General features: G+C 51.5%; 2 protein-coding genes across 10 annotated transcripts; both read right to left on the bottom strand.

Moving 5' to 3' along the window:
- Positions 1-2,267: 2,267 nt before the first annotated feature.
- Positions 2,268-7,671, bottom strand: FAM174C (family with sequence similarity 174 member C). Of its 3 annotated transcripts, none has more exons than XM_059489939.1 (3): positions 7,136-7,671; positions 6,421-6,582; positions 2,268-5,783 (listed from the first exon to the last, which is right to left on the bottom strand). In XM_059489939.1, the coding sequence occupies exons 1-3, from the start codon at positions 7,618-7,620 to the stop codon at positions 5,780-5,782; spliced, it is 651 nt and encodes a 216-aa protein (XP_059345922.1). In that variant the 5' UTR covers positions 7,621-7,671; the 3' UTR covers positions 2,268-5,779. The 3 variants fall into 3 exon arrangements, with proteins under 3 accessions (XP_059345922.1, XP_059345924.1, XP_059345923.1); XM_059489941.1 differs by having other exon boundaries at positions 6,421-6,537; XM_059489940.1 differs by lacking the exon at positions 2,268-5,783 and having other exon boundaries at positions 6,417-6,582.
- Positions 7,672-9,320: 1,649 nt separating this feature from the next.
- On the bottom strand, positions 9,321-13,968 carry CIRBP (cold inducible RNA binding protein). 7 transcript variants are annotated; one of them, XM_059489586.1, is made up of 8 exons: positions 13,857-13,968; positions 13,096-13,204; positions 12,892-12,998; positions 12,259-12,397; positions 12,085-12,169; positions 10,044-11,979; positions 9,568-9,663; positions 9,321-9,458 (listed from the first exon to the last, which is right to left on the bottom strand). In XM_059489586.1, the coding sequence occupies exons 2-6, from the start codon at positions 13,196-13,198 to the stop codon at positions 11,886-11,888; spliced, it is 528 nt and encodes a 175-aa protein (XP_059345569.1). In that variant the 5' UTR covers positions 13,199-13,204; positions 13,857-13,968; the 3' UTR covers positions 9,321-9,458; positions 9,568-9,663; positions 10,044-11,885. The 7 variants fall into 7 exon arrangements, with proteins under 7 accessions (XP_059345569.1, XP_059345568.1, XP_059345570.1 ...); XM_059489585.1 differs by having other exon boundaries at positions 9,568-9,660; XM_059489587.1 differs by having other exon boundaries at positions 9,568-11,560; positions 11,915-11,979.
- Between the last annotated feature and the right edge of the window lie 223 nt (positions 13,969-14,191).

Genomic DNA, 14,191 nt, shown 5'->3' with positions numbered 1-14,191 from the left:
CTTCCAAACCCCATCCAAACCTGGCCTTGGTTAATGCCACCTAAAAAACCCTAAGGTTCATTTGGTACTGAAGAAATGCGGTGACAAAGAAGTCCAAAATCCATGAATGGAGTATCCTTTCTATATTCTAAATTTCTAAAATATCCTTTCTATATTCTAAATTTCTAAAATATCCTTTCTATATTCTAAATTTCTATATTCTAAAATATTCTATAGTTTTCTCTTTTTCATCCTTGGGGTGCTGGAGGGATTTGAACCATCTCTTCTCCCAGAGAGTGACCAGAAAAATAACACACAGACTGCTGTAACACATAAAAACACCAAAAAAAAAAAACCCAAAATAAAACAAAAACCCACCAAAACCTAAAAAAACCCCAACTTTAGACACAAACCCTCATTAAAAGCAGGGGACAGTGAGTGAGAGAAGAGACAGAAGAGCTCAGCAGTGCTTCCTCCCCGGGCTGTGCCGCAGAGGTGATTTCGCACTCCACGGAGCGCGGCGTGAGGAGCCGCAGCAGCAGCAAACAGGCTCTGGAATCAAAAGAGCTCCCTGGCACTCCACCGGCCCCGCAGCTCCCATTCCAGGCAAAGGAAATTTGCATCCAAAGCATCAAGAGCACTTTACCTCGAGTTTAAAATAAATTCCGAGCAGATCCATGCCGCCAGCTTGTGTTTGTGACTGGAATCCCAGCCAGCGCCAGCCGGAGCCTGGCCCCGTTGAGAGCTGGGGAAGAGGGGATGGCACAGAGCAGGGAACAGGGATGAGAAGGGGACAGCACAGCTGCAGCTGGTCCAGCACCAAGGGCCACAGCAATTAGTGCTAATTGGGGTAACAGCCCCCTGAGCCTGAAAAGGAACAAGCACTCGGTTCACATCCTGCGGCAGCTCCCAGCACCACACACAGACGGAGCTTGGAAGCACAAAATAATGGAATTTTTTTGGAAAAGACCCCTGAAATCATGAAGTCTAACTATTCCCCCCAGCACTGCCAAGGGCACCATTAAACCATGTCCCCAGGTGCCACACGCAGGAGTCTTCTGAACACTTCCAGGGATGGTGACACCACTACTGAGTCAGGCTGGATCCCTTCCTTTTGGGGAAGGAATTTTCCCTCATATGCAATCTAACTGGACATGGTGATGGTGTCCTGCCCATGCTGCTGCACAGAGAATGCTCTCTGTTAGTTCATTAGCACTGCAGTTAATTTGGCCCAGGAAAGCTGGGGTGCCCCCAGGGTGATGCTGTTCATGTCTGGGCTGGAGCTGGTGGCATCACTCCATCAAACCAGGGCATCCTGGAACCTTGCAAGGCCAGAATCATAAAAAGCTTTCCCAAACAAGTCCTGACAGGGCCAGGTGGAACCTGGTTCAAGTGGAGCTGGGGCAAGACACTCCCCTGAGACAGAAACCCCAACAGCTCCCCAGGAGCCACCCCAAAACCTGCTGTTCCCCCACCCTGATGCCAAAAGAGACAAAACCCCCAAAGGGCACTGCCAGCTCAGCTGCTGGAAGAAGCAGATTTGCCTTTCAAGGCACCAGGATTTATTTGCAGCTTCCCCAGGTGCCTGCAGTGCCCTGGCAGCTGCAAGTCTGGTCTGTGAGTGCCACCTACAGGGATCCCCTGTGCCCCAGCTCCTGGTGTGCCCTGACCCTGCTGCCCCCCAAAACCCCACCAGTAACGAGGGGAAATCCTGGAGCAAACAAAACCCTCCCAGCTCCTCCAGGACAGGGTGGCAGAGGGGGACAGAGAGAAAGTGGCTTCTGTTTTCTCAGTGCCACTGATGAGAAGCAGGTGTGAGTCAGGGAACGCCCTTGGGTTTGTTCTGGAATGAATTCCTGGCAGGGAGGAGCTGGGACATTCCCATTTCAGCCTGGAGGAGACTCAGGGGAGACTCCCAAGGGGCAGCTCCCATCTCTGCTCTCTGGGACAAGGGGCAGGAGCTGAGGGAAGGGCTGGAGCTGAGTCAGGGCAGGTTTAGGGTTGGATTTTAGGAAAAGATTCTTCCCCCTCGAGGATGCTCCCCAGGCAATGGTCCCAGCCCCAAAGCTGCCAAAACTCCAGGAGCACTTTGGAAGAACTCCAGTATGGACACTGCTCTCAGGGATGGACACATTGGGGTTGTTGGGGTGTCTGTGCATCCCATCGAGTTGGACTTGATGATCCCTGTGGGTCCCTTCTGACTCAGGAGATTCCATGATTCTGTGATCCAGGGAAGAGCATCTCCTTCCTCACCTCCAAATGATCAAAATGGAACTTGGTTCTGCTGCTGTGCAGAAGCTGGAATTGGCCTCACAGCGACTTTATTTGGTCCTCTGTACAATAAAAGGGATTAATGTGAGAACAGGGAGAAAGGAGACTTCAGAAAACCGAAAGCAACCCAGAGATGACTGGGGAATCAGAGAGTCACTGAACGATTTGAAAGGGACTTTAAAGCTCACCTCATTCCACACCTTCCATAGACCAGATGGCTCCAAGCTCAATCCAGCCTGGACAGGACACAAGGTGAGGAGCAGCCCTGGGAGCTCAGTGTCACTGCCCTGTGAGCAGGGGGAAACCCCAAGGACCCCATAAACCCATGAGTTCACCAGAGCAGCCTCATCCCACAGGCTCAGCAGCCCATGCACACAGCAGGGAGGGATGGGTGGGCTGGAATTCTTTATTCCAGTGGTTCCAAGTACAAGGGAGGGGATGCTGCAATGACAAGAAAACCATGGATCAATACCATGGCTGTTTAAAGACAGAGCAGCAGCTCCAGGAGGGCGAAACACGAGCTGCTCCTTGGGGAGTTCACACAACAATGTACTCAAGTGCTGTTTATTGACTCCCACCACAGGCAAAGACCCTGGCAGGGCTGCAGGTCCCATCCCAGGCACAGAACAAAACCAGCAGAGCTGATCTCACCCTTCTCCCATTGATCCCATTAACCCTGCAGATGAAACCCCAGTCAGTTTGGGCAGCCCAGAAAGCCTCCAAGATAACAGAGGGATTACGTAAACTTTGGAAAATTTGGTTTAATTCCGAGCAGACTGTCGTAGTCACGACGCACACAGGTGGTGACTGTTGCAGGTTGTGATCCATTGGCTCTTTTTGGCGGGATGAGCAGGAATCCTGCAGACCAACAGGCTCATGGAACCTCCACCAACACCCTGAGGCATCCAGGAGAAATAAAAGTGCAACAGTGCCTGGTGAAGCCTCAGCCTGCCCAGGACCAGGCACAGGTGGGTCTGTTTGCATTCCTGTGTTTAGCATGAAAAACAACTGGAAATCTGAAGATCCAACTGGGGCAAAGAGACCTAAAACAAGGGTATCAAATACACATGGAGGAACTGAAAGAGTCATGGAAGGAACACCTGAACTGCTCCTTTGTGGAAATGTCACATGAGGTGTTCAAAGCTGCTGTTATTTGCAGGATTCACCCCAAACCCCCCTGGCACTGCTCACACTGCAGAAGTGCCAGATCCAGCTGATTCTTCCCAGAGAAATGGATCATGCTGAGCATCCCAAGGAGTCTCAGATCTGTCACTTGGGTTTTCTCCTCCTAGAAAAGGTCTCCAAGGGCTCAGAGCACAGCAGGGATGGAATGTCACAGCCTGCAAAGGGCAAACCCAGATGCCAACTGCTGCTGAGGGGCAGCATGGAAGTGGAAACAGCTTCACAGGGTCCCTGATTGCAGCTCCAACCTGTCTGCAGCCCAAGACCAGGACAAGTGACAGCCCCACAAGCACCTTTGTACCCTGCACCCCTTAAAGGTGGCCAGGAGGACTCTGAAAACATGGAAGTAGTGTAGAAATTCCAGGTTGGCACATCAATTTCTTTCCCAGGCACCTCATCACCTGCTCCGTGCCTTTCCCTGCTCAAACACAAACATCTGTTCCAGCCAAAATTAATTGCAGCAGAATTATTTTCAAGGCAAGACCTACTGCTTGAGGTTCCCTCTGATCTGAATAATTTAACATTAAACAAATGCTCCACTCGTGTGAGGTGAGGAAAGTTGAGAATTGCAAACCCCAGCTGCCCAACAAGAGGGGAGCTTAAGGAATGCTCCAGGTGAAGGAGGGATGAGGAATGTGTGGGTCAAACACTGAGCATGGCAGTGGGACAGTCAGGCTCCAGCAGCACAAGGAACAACTTTTCAAAGAGATTAAAACAGCCAGGGAATTTTACCAGCACATGCAGCCCTGCAGGATGAAGAAAGATCTTCACAGAGCTCAAATCATCCCCAGGGAAGCTGATCCAGGTGGAGCCATCCCAGCAATCCCCACATGGAACCTCTGCCTGCTCCCACAAGGCAGGGAATACCTAAAATAGGTGTGAAACGATCAAAACAACAGGAAAATGGGGCACATGCAAGAGCTGTGTGCACATGGCAATGTTATTAAAAAAGTATATGTGTGTATTTTAAAATCCTTTGTGCACATGTGAGACAGGGCTGCCACGAGGGTGGGATTTCTCCAGGAAACCTCACCTGTCCTGACAGACCAACTGCTGCTTGCACAGGATCACAGCACTCCCTCAGCAGATCCTGCAGCATCTGGCAGCCCCCAGCCTCCCCCTGATCAGGATCAGCACATCCCTGTCCCTTCTCCAAGAGCCATCGGTGCCCCTGATCCACAGGGGGTTTGCAAGCCAAAGGAAAGGAGCCAGACATCCCAAAGATTCACCCTAAAGGTGAATATCCTCATTTTTCACCCTAAATGTGCCACAGGGACCCTCCCTGCCCGCAGGGTGAATCCCTCTGGTTCTCCAAAGGCACTACCAGCTTGGGGGGAAGTGGGATTGAAGGATGTGCTGCCAGTTTTCAAGGAAAGGCCACAGACAGAAGCATTGGTGAGCAGTTTTCACCGATTTAGCAGCAAATCCACCCAAAAAACACCTCCTGAGACATTCACCTTTGGTCCTACACAATCAGATCCCAAATATCCACGTAACAATGGGCTGCAGGAGAGATGCCAGCTGAGCACCAGCCAAGGGAATGAAACTCCAGGGTCCTTGAGAGGAGAGAGCTCATCCAGGGCTGCCCTGAATCACAGTCAGGAGGGGTTGGGGTCCCCCTTTTCCAGTCATCAGCTGCTCCAAGACACTCCCTGGCTCACATCTGGCTCTTCCTCAGGTATCCAGAGCTTGGCAGATGTCACACGTGTCCCTGGTGAGCTCACAGCTGGGGCTGGGCAGTGTCCAGGCATTCCCAGCCCTTTTGGAGAAAGATTCCTTTGGGTTTTGGCCCCTTTCATTTCTGTAAACCCATGAATGACCTGGATTATCCCAGGAATTGCCAATCGTGCAAAATGTAACTCGTTTAACTCCTTCCCAAAGCTGCTCTGTCTGAGCTATCACCCTCCCACCCCCGTTCCTGTAACAGAGCCAGAGCTCTCACAGCTCCTCCCAGAAGCTGATTACAGAGACACTTCCCAAAGAAGTAACCTGATATTGCATGAAGGAAAGAGGATCAGCCTGGAGAAGGGATCTGATGCTTCCAGGGCATGGAGAGAAGGGTATGAGGCACAGGGGCAGCTCTGGAGCTCAGATTTCAGGTGTTGAAAATCACCCAAGAGCATCTCCTTTACCTCAAGCCTTTCCCCATGCAGTGAACAGCTCCCATCTTTACCCAGAAATGTCCCCAAAAAATGCACGTGAAGAAAACAGGTTTGGTCCCCTCTCCCCTGCCCCAGCTATGGAAGGGCTCAGACTGTTAGTTAAGTAAGCAGATAGAAAACTTGAGCACTAAAGATTCCACTGGGATTGGACCCTCCATCATTCAGTCAGTGCCACTGGTCCTGAATCATCTGGAAAAAAAAAGGAGACACCCAAAATTAGGGAGAGCTGAGGTGACATTCCCTGAGGTGACATTCCTTGAGGTGACAATCCTCCTCAGCTTAAAACAACCTCCCCAGAAATCAAACTTTGGGATGTGAACACAATGATGGGAAAGCAGGAATGGATATCCCTGATGGGACTGGGAGTTTGAACCGTGATGAGACCTGGAAGCAATTCCCAAAATGAAAAAAAGAAAACCCAAAATAAACCAGGAATTTTGCTGGGAAAACAGGAATGCATATCCTGATGGGACTGGGAGTTTGAACTGTGATATGAGTTGAAAGCAATTCCTAAGCTGAAGGGAAAAAAGAAACAGGAATTTTTGTTTCTCTGTCTAACACAGGGAGGCCCAGACTGGGCACAGGGGCTCTCCCAACAGCTCCATAACCCCACAAATAACCCTGTCAGTGAGACTTTCCTGGGCCAGAAAACGAGGAAAAGTGAGATAAATCCGTGTGCCAACACAGAGACCACACACAGGCGCTTTAATTTATGCAGATCTGGTTGTAGGAGCTGTGCCAGAGCTCCCACGGCTTTGGGAAAGGAGCCTCAGCCCCTTGTGAGGAAAAGAGCAACACAAAAAAACCACACAAAATGCTCCCTCACCGCCTCAGGTTCCGGCTTTCAAACACGGTGTCCTCGTCGCTGTCGAGAGAGCCCAGCTCGATATTCTCGTCCTGGCTCGACAGCAGCCCGTACTTCTTCCTCTGGGGCTTCTTCAACCTGAAATGAGTTTTGGGCTCGTTTCTGGGGCCCTCGGACCTGGGGCTGAGCGACACGGAGAGCGCAGTGAGTGAGCCGCTGTCCCCACCCAGCGGGTGGCTTTAGCGGAGATGGTTTAGCGCTAATTACCTCGGGTAATTAACAGCGTGAGGGATTTACAGCGTGTTTTGGACTCGCTGCCAAAGGGATGCGCTGGGGAAGCAGAGCTCTGGCTGGCAGAGGGAGGGAGAGAGGGGGATTCAGGGAAAATGGGCACAAACCCAGGGATTAGGAGCGGAATTGGGACAGGGACACCGTGACCGGCTTCGGGGGACCCAGAGCAAGACCGGGACCGGCAGGGAAACCGGGACAAGCAAGGACAGTGCCACAAGCAAGGGGGACTGTCCAGGACCAGGACAATCAGGGTGACATCCCCGACCACGGTGAACCAGGACTAGCAGGGTAGAGAACCTCAGAACCGGGACAAGCTGGGACACAGCCCGGGATAACGGGAACGGGAACCAGCGGGGACACAGCCCCGGGTCAGGGGACACCGGGATGGGGACAAGAGCAGGAGCAGCAGAACACGGATACAGCCCCGTCCCCGCCTTGCACTCACCGGAACGCCCGCAGCATGAAGTAAAAGGCGGCCAGCGCCGACAGAGCGCTCAGCACATACACGGCGCGCCTCAGCACCGGCAGCCCCGACCCCACCGACAGCCTCGGCCCGGACTCGTGCTCCGTTCCCGACTGCGTCTCGTTCCGTGTGACCGCCCGCGGCGGCTCCGTGCTGTTCCCCGGGCTGGGGGCGGTGGCGCGGCCGAGGCGCGGGACGAGGAGGAGGAAGATGAGGAGGAGGAGGAGGCGCGGCATGGCCGGGCCGGGGCGGCGGAGCGGGAGCGGCGGCCGCAGGAAGGCGCCGGGACGGTGCGCGCGGCTCAGGCCCCGCCCGACCCCCGCGGAACCGCTCGCGGGTTCCGGGGCTGCGCCGTTCCGGGCCGGCCGTGATCCGCTCACGGAGCCGCCGCGGGGCTCCGACATTTTGCCCTCGGGGTTGTTATTGCTTGCCCTCGGGAGCTGCGTGCCCCTCGGCGGGGCCGCCATTTCTCCCTCACTGCAACACCCCGTCCGTCACAGACGCCATTTTCCGCTCAGGGTCATCCTTCCTCTCTCAGGGCTGCCGTTGCTCTTTCAGGGCTCTCATTCCTCCCTCAGAGCCGCCATTTCCCCCTCAGGGTTGTCCCTCCTCCTTCAAGGCCACCACTTTCCCCTGAGGGTCATCATTTCTCCCTCAGTGTGGCCACTTCCCCCTCATAAAAGGATCTTTTCCCCGAGGGTCACCATTTCCCCCTCATAACAGGACCTTCTCCCCCAGAGCCGCCATTTCCCCCTCAGGCTTGGCCCTCCTCCTTCAAGGCCACCATTTTTCCCCGAGGGTCATAATTTCTCCCTCAGTGTCGCCATTTCCCCCCTCATAGCAGGATCTTTTCGCCCAGGGTCATCATTTCTCCCTCAGTATCCCCCCTTTCCCCTCATAGCAGGACCTTCTCCCCGAGAGCCACCATTTTCCCCTCAGGGTTCTCCTTCTCCATTCAGGGTGGCCATTCCTGCCCTATGGTGAACACAGATGGGAACAGGAGCATTTTGAGCATTCCAAGAATTTCTATCCCCCATTTTTCCCTCTGCAGACACTTCAGGCTGAGCAGGGCTCAGTCACCGCCCTTCAGTCCTGCTCCACTTCCCCATTTTTCCTCAAGGAATGGCTCAAGCTGCCTGGACACATAGGGTTTACTTTAAAAAAAAGGGCATTTTGGTTAAAACTGGGTCACCCAAGCTCACATCAGACCCTTGGCACCCAGACACCTTCCCAATGACGCCACTGGGTTCCACATCCAGCCCCTGGCTCCAGTGATTCCCTCACCCATCCCAACAAGACATCATTAACTCAATGCCATAATTAGTAATGCTAAAAATAACAGCACCTTCAACCAGGCTATTTTTGCACCTGTTCATTATTTCTGTTTGCGTCTAAGCATCCTATTTAGGAAGGTCTTACAAAGCATTATTTTTAAGTATTTTCAGCCTGAATTCATTTCAGCCTCACCTGACTGCATTTTTATCAGCAAAGACTTCACACACTCCTCAGCTTTCATTGTATTTAATACCCTCCTGCATTAACATGCAAAAAATCCTCACTGGTGAATTGCTCCATACAACCCCCAGAAGTGTGTCATGGCTGATTGCTTTTTTTAAATGCTGTTCACTTAGATAAATTGAAAGAGGTTAGAGGAGGAAAAGTAGGTTTTGTGAAGTGAGCTCTGTAATCCCCTCCTGCAGGCAGGAATGTCTGGAGACTCCTATCAGTGGAAAATGGGGAACTGATGGCTCTTGGGCAGCAAGTCCTCAGGGCTCCTGACTGAGCCCATCACCAAATTCTGAGTTTATCAGTTAAAAAAAAACAGGGAGAAAAGGGCAGGATGAAGCAATCAGCTCTTCTCTAACACAAAATAAAAAGGGAAGGAGCAGCTGAGATCAAAAACTCTTACCCTGCAATCTCCTGCCAGAAACACATTCAGAGTGTCAGCCTCTCCCAGCATTATTGTATTAATCCTCCTCATCACTGAGCTGCCACATTTTTGGGATTTAATTTGCAACAAGACCTCATTGCCTGTGAGGATCACACATCAATCTGCTTGGAGCAGAATGCGTCTACCTCCAAGCACCACAGTGGTGGTTTGCTCCGTGCACCAGGACAAATACTTTAGCCAAAAACATTCTGTTTCCCACAAAAAGTGCCACAGAGATTTGTTTTTCCACATTTCAGTGTTTTATTCTGTCTTGACTGATCTGGTTCATGTAAAAATGAGCAACACCACTGCTTTGAGCTCTTCATCTCCTCACTCCAGGGTCTATCCTTCTGTCTTCTCTGACGTGTCTCAGTGCTGAAACAAAATGGACACAAGAGAATTAGAAGGTTGGATAAAGGAATGGAAGAGGGATATGGAAGAGGGAAACAGACAAAAAAAAAAATCCTCAGGAGAGGGATGTTACCTGGTTGGCAAACTTGCTGCAGCATCCCTGGAACGCAGCTCTGGTCGCTCAGGATCCGCTGGGCCTCCGAGGCGTGTGCCGGGTCCCTTCAGCCTGCTAAAGCAGAGAGGCATTAACAAAGAGCCCAGGGCAGAGGCTGCTCTTGCCCCCAACCTCCCCACACAGCTCACAGCGCACGAGGGTCTCACAAGCCATCGCTGAACCCATCACACCACAAAGCACAGTCTGGGAAAAACTGTTCCGGGCCGGCTGCTGCCCGTGCTCAGCCAGCCCATGGATTGGATCCCCCTAAGCAGAGAGTTAACACTTGGACATGGCTGCTTAGGAAGTGTGGGCCATGGGAAAAAGTTAATGGCAACAAGTAGGATGGCAAAGAAAGCTACAATTAAAGTGAGCAACTTAATGAAGTCTAGGAAGAGTCTCAATAGATGAACACATATCGAGTCAGGGAGTTCGTTCCAATCTTGCTTCCGTACCTACAGCAAGACACGGCTGCATGCCCAACTCTGATCTGTGGAACTCAAGGTGTGCCACAAGCCAAAGGTTGCATACGGCATGGGTTAACGTTTTTCCAGCAGCTGACCAAAATTGTCAAAAGGAATATTTCACAGGTACATTAGACTTTCAAATGAGCTCTCAACAAGAGGAAGGATGCGGACATGAGCAAAAGGAGTTACCTCGAATTACAGGACTATTTCCACATATGAACTAGCCAAGAGAGCAGCTCTCGTCTCAGAGGTTTCTGTTGGAGGCACAACACTTCTTTTCTCCAAGGACACTGCAGTTTCCATTTGCTAGCAAAGAATTCTTAGAACTTGTAAGCAATGACACAGCTAAGCTAAGCCCGGCATTCCCCTACATCGCACACGCGCTCGGCACGCAGGGAACAGCCCAGGGACTACAGCACTTGGCTCTTCTCTACAGCTTCCCAGTGTAACCTACAGCAGCTTTGCAGGACACATCCATCATCCTTCCTAACATTCCAACTGCACTTCGCTCCTAGCACGCCCTCAGTTTGTACTTCCAGCCTCTACAGACAAGGTTTGACTACTTTATGTGAAATTTCTTGGCCAATTCAGATGTCAAGACCGATTTTAGGATTAAAATTCCAGCACGTCCGGGCAATCGTCCGGCCAGCTCTGCCACTGTCCCTAATCTCCTCCTCTCGCTCCCAAGACTGTTCTTCATCTCCAAGGGTTGTGTTGTGCAATGAAATGTAAATGTCAGGAGCAGAGTTCATTTCAGACGGTCTTTTAATAGGCTTCGTAAAGCCAAAGAAAACTGTATACAGGAATCCTTTACCACTTCAAATACAACAGCAATGGAATATGCATATTTCTTCCAGTAAAAAAGGACAATATAAATAAACATTTTCAAGAACCTCTTTATGGTTTGCAAGTCTAGTTCTGGGTCATTTACATCATTACAACAGTAAAAATACCGTTATGCGGGTTGAACATACAAGCACGTTTCTCTTTAGATATATCAAGGTGGTTTGCCTTCCAACGGAACCCAAGCTGCATTCCTACCTTGCTACACTAAAGGAATGTTACAAAAGACGAAGGTAATGCACTTGAAAAAAAAAAAAAGGAAGAAAAAAAAGTCCACAGCTTGTTCAGCTTCTAGTGAACATTGGTACAAGGTCCTTGCTAGCTCAAAAGAAACTGAATTGGGGCCCCAACTTAAAAAAAACAACCAAAAACGAACACCTTGGCTCATTCATGGAGGATAAAATAAAATCTGAAGTGCTTTCAAAAAAGATTAAAACCACTTGAAAGCAGAGCTTTCTCCAAGACAGTCTAATCAGACAGTCTTGTCTCAGAAGCTGCCAGGCTGTGTATGACAAGATCAGAACTGATAATACTACAAAAGTGAAAATACAAGTAGATGTACTACACAATAACCATTTCAGCGAAGCTCCAAAAATCTTTATAAATACAGCCATTGGAAGGACGATCTTGAGTCAGGAAGGATTTTTACTCGTTGTGTGTAGCTGAGGACAAGAAGCAGGCACAATTGTAAAGGCACTGAAGCAAAGACAAGTTCCAGCATTTTACTCCCTTTGCATTATTCCAAGGCTACGGCTACTTGGCTACTGAGATCCCCCACCCGCGGGTCAGTGCGTTAGGGCAGCCGAGTTTGGGCTCCAGGAACACCTTTTCTTTTTTTTTTTTAACACTTGCTTTGCCTTAGATCCGAGCAACTCCTGCACATGCATTAAATTAGAATCTCCCGGCACCACCACACGTCCACAGCCTGAGCCTGCCCCAGCTGCAGGCTCGGGCTCAGCAGGTTCAGAGCTCCTACAGCACACGGACTCAGCGCTCCCGCTCGAAGCACGACTTACCGTAACTGTCGTAGCTGTCTCTGTAGGAGCCTCCTGAGTTCCTGTCTCCATAGCCACCTTGACTCCTGCAGGACAAACACAACTTGCTTTACAGCTGCTCAAATCCTCCTCTGCTGCTTTGAGCCCCACCACAGCTTCCCCACCACCCCTGGTGCTGGCAGAGCCCTTACCTGCTATTATAGTAGTCTCTGGAGCCGTTATAGCCTCCACTTCTGGAATCAAATCTGCTGCCGCCATAGCCTCTGTCTCCACCTCCTTAGAAATACATGGAAATTAGGTTTTTTAACCATTCTGACAAATGACACCCCCCATGCAGACATTATGAGTGACCCCCATGCACTCACCTCTGGAGAAGCCACGGCCCCGGCCTCGGCCCCCACGGAAGAAGCCCCGGCCCCCCGAGGACCCCCCTCTGTAGCCACGGGATCTGTTCTCTGAGGACTTCCCAGCCTGGTCAACTCGGATCTGACGCCCATCTACAGACTAAAACACAACCACAGTTAGCCAGACTGAAATAATTAAATAGAAAGCACACGTAGAACAAGTTGCATGCCTTCTAAGTTGGCTGAACAGTGCCACGACTCGCTGCTTGTGAAATAAATAAACATCTATTCCATGCCACAATTAAATCAAGTAGGCAAAAAACTGATATATTATGGAATATTATTATAATAGTCTATATTTTATTACAATATTATATATTATATACAGGAATGCTTATAAAGTCATATCTCAGTCATGCAGACCCCACAATGGAACTTTTTAGTTTTACTCCTAGTACATATATATATACACATATATGTATGTTCTTTTACATATTAACTCATATAGCCGAATTTTTCCCATATACACCCATATAGTCTCATCTAAAATACTAGCATTAATCTATTTTTTCACACAGCCTGAACAGGAGCACACACCTCTGATTCTCTTCCTGCACTATGAGAAATAAAGAATCAGCTCCAAGGCCTCCTCACCTTTCCGTTCATGGCCATCATCGCATCTTTTGCATCATCGATATTTTCAAAAGTAACAAAGCCAAAACCTCTGGATCTCTGAGTCTCTCTGTCTTTCACCACCACGACTGTGAAAAGGAAAGACAGGAAATAAAAACCCATCAGCACCAGGGAAATTTAAAAGACTTAGGGAAAGTATCTCCCATCGTGGCTCTGCAGCCTCACCTTCAGAAATCTGTCCGTATTTAGAGAAGACTTGCTCCAATGACTGCTCATTGGTGTCGAAACTGAGCCCGCCGACAAAGAGTTTTCCCTCATCTGACGCCATTCTGACCTGCCAAACCAACAGAACCGAGTCAGCGACTCAAAAAACCCACACAATCCCCACGAGGTCTGAAACAATAAATCCTTTTAACACCACCTATAACAACACTGATGTGATCGCACACTCCCGGACGCCTGATGTGGTCCTCCAGTCTTACAAGGGGTCTCCCTCAGGGAGAGCGGGATCGAGGGCCCAGCTGGGGCTCCGCAAGGCTCAGGGCCAAGGGCAGGTGAGCAGCATTGGGACCGGGCCCCGGTAGAACCCGCGGCCGGGTCGGGTCCCGCCAACCCCCGGGAGGACCCCCGGTACCGGCCCCTCCGTGCCCAGCGCGCATGCGCGCCCGCATCGCCCCCTACCGGCCTGGCCTGGGCAGCGCCGCCCGCCGCCCCCTCCCTCCCGCCCGCCATTTTGCACGGCCGAGGCCCGTCGCCATTTTGTTTCCGCGCACGCCTTTCCGCCCGCCGCGGCCCCGTCCCCCACTCGGCCCAGACCGGCCCGCTCCGCCGTGTCCCCCGTGCCTGCAGAAGGCACCGATCGGTGGGTCCGGAGCCGCGGCCTAGCCTCCCGCGGGACCCGACCCTCTGCCCCTGGGACACGGCTCCGCTCACTGCGGACCACCCGGCCCGGTGCGGTCGCGGCCGCCCCGCGCGACTGCGCTCACCGATAGCCGGGCGGTGCGAGGTCCACAGAACACTTCAAAGCTTCAGCGAAATGTACGGCGAGCCTGGCGGGGCGGCGCCTTATAAACGCCCGCGCCTCATCCCGCCTATCTTATGAATATGCAGATGAATCCCGCCGCAAGGAGGGGCGATACGTCACCAAAGCGCTGCCGCCGCTGCCCCACCTGATTGGGCGGGATTTCATTAATATTAATGAATCACGGCGGGGGCGATAGTAGGGGCGCGCAAACAAAACCACAGCGTGGCCCCGCCCCCTCCACCCACGCGGGGGCGGGGCGCGAGGAACGGCTCCCATTGGCTGCGCGCGCGGAGGCGG

The sequence above is a fragment of the Ammospiza nelsoni genome, chromosome 27 (assembly GCF_027579445.1).
Source record: "Ammospiza nelsoni isolate bAmmNel1 chromosome 27, bAmmNel1.pri, whole genome shotgun sequence".
In the NCBI taxonomy this organism is placed as follows: Eukaryota; Metazoa; Chordata; class Aves; order Passeriformes; family Passerellidae; genus Ammospiza; species Ammospiza nelsoni.
This window is presented reverse-complemented; position numbering and strand designations above follow the sequence as displayed.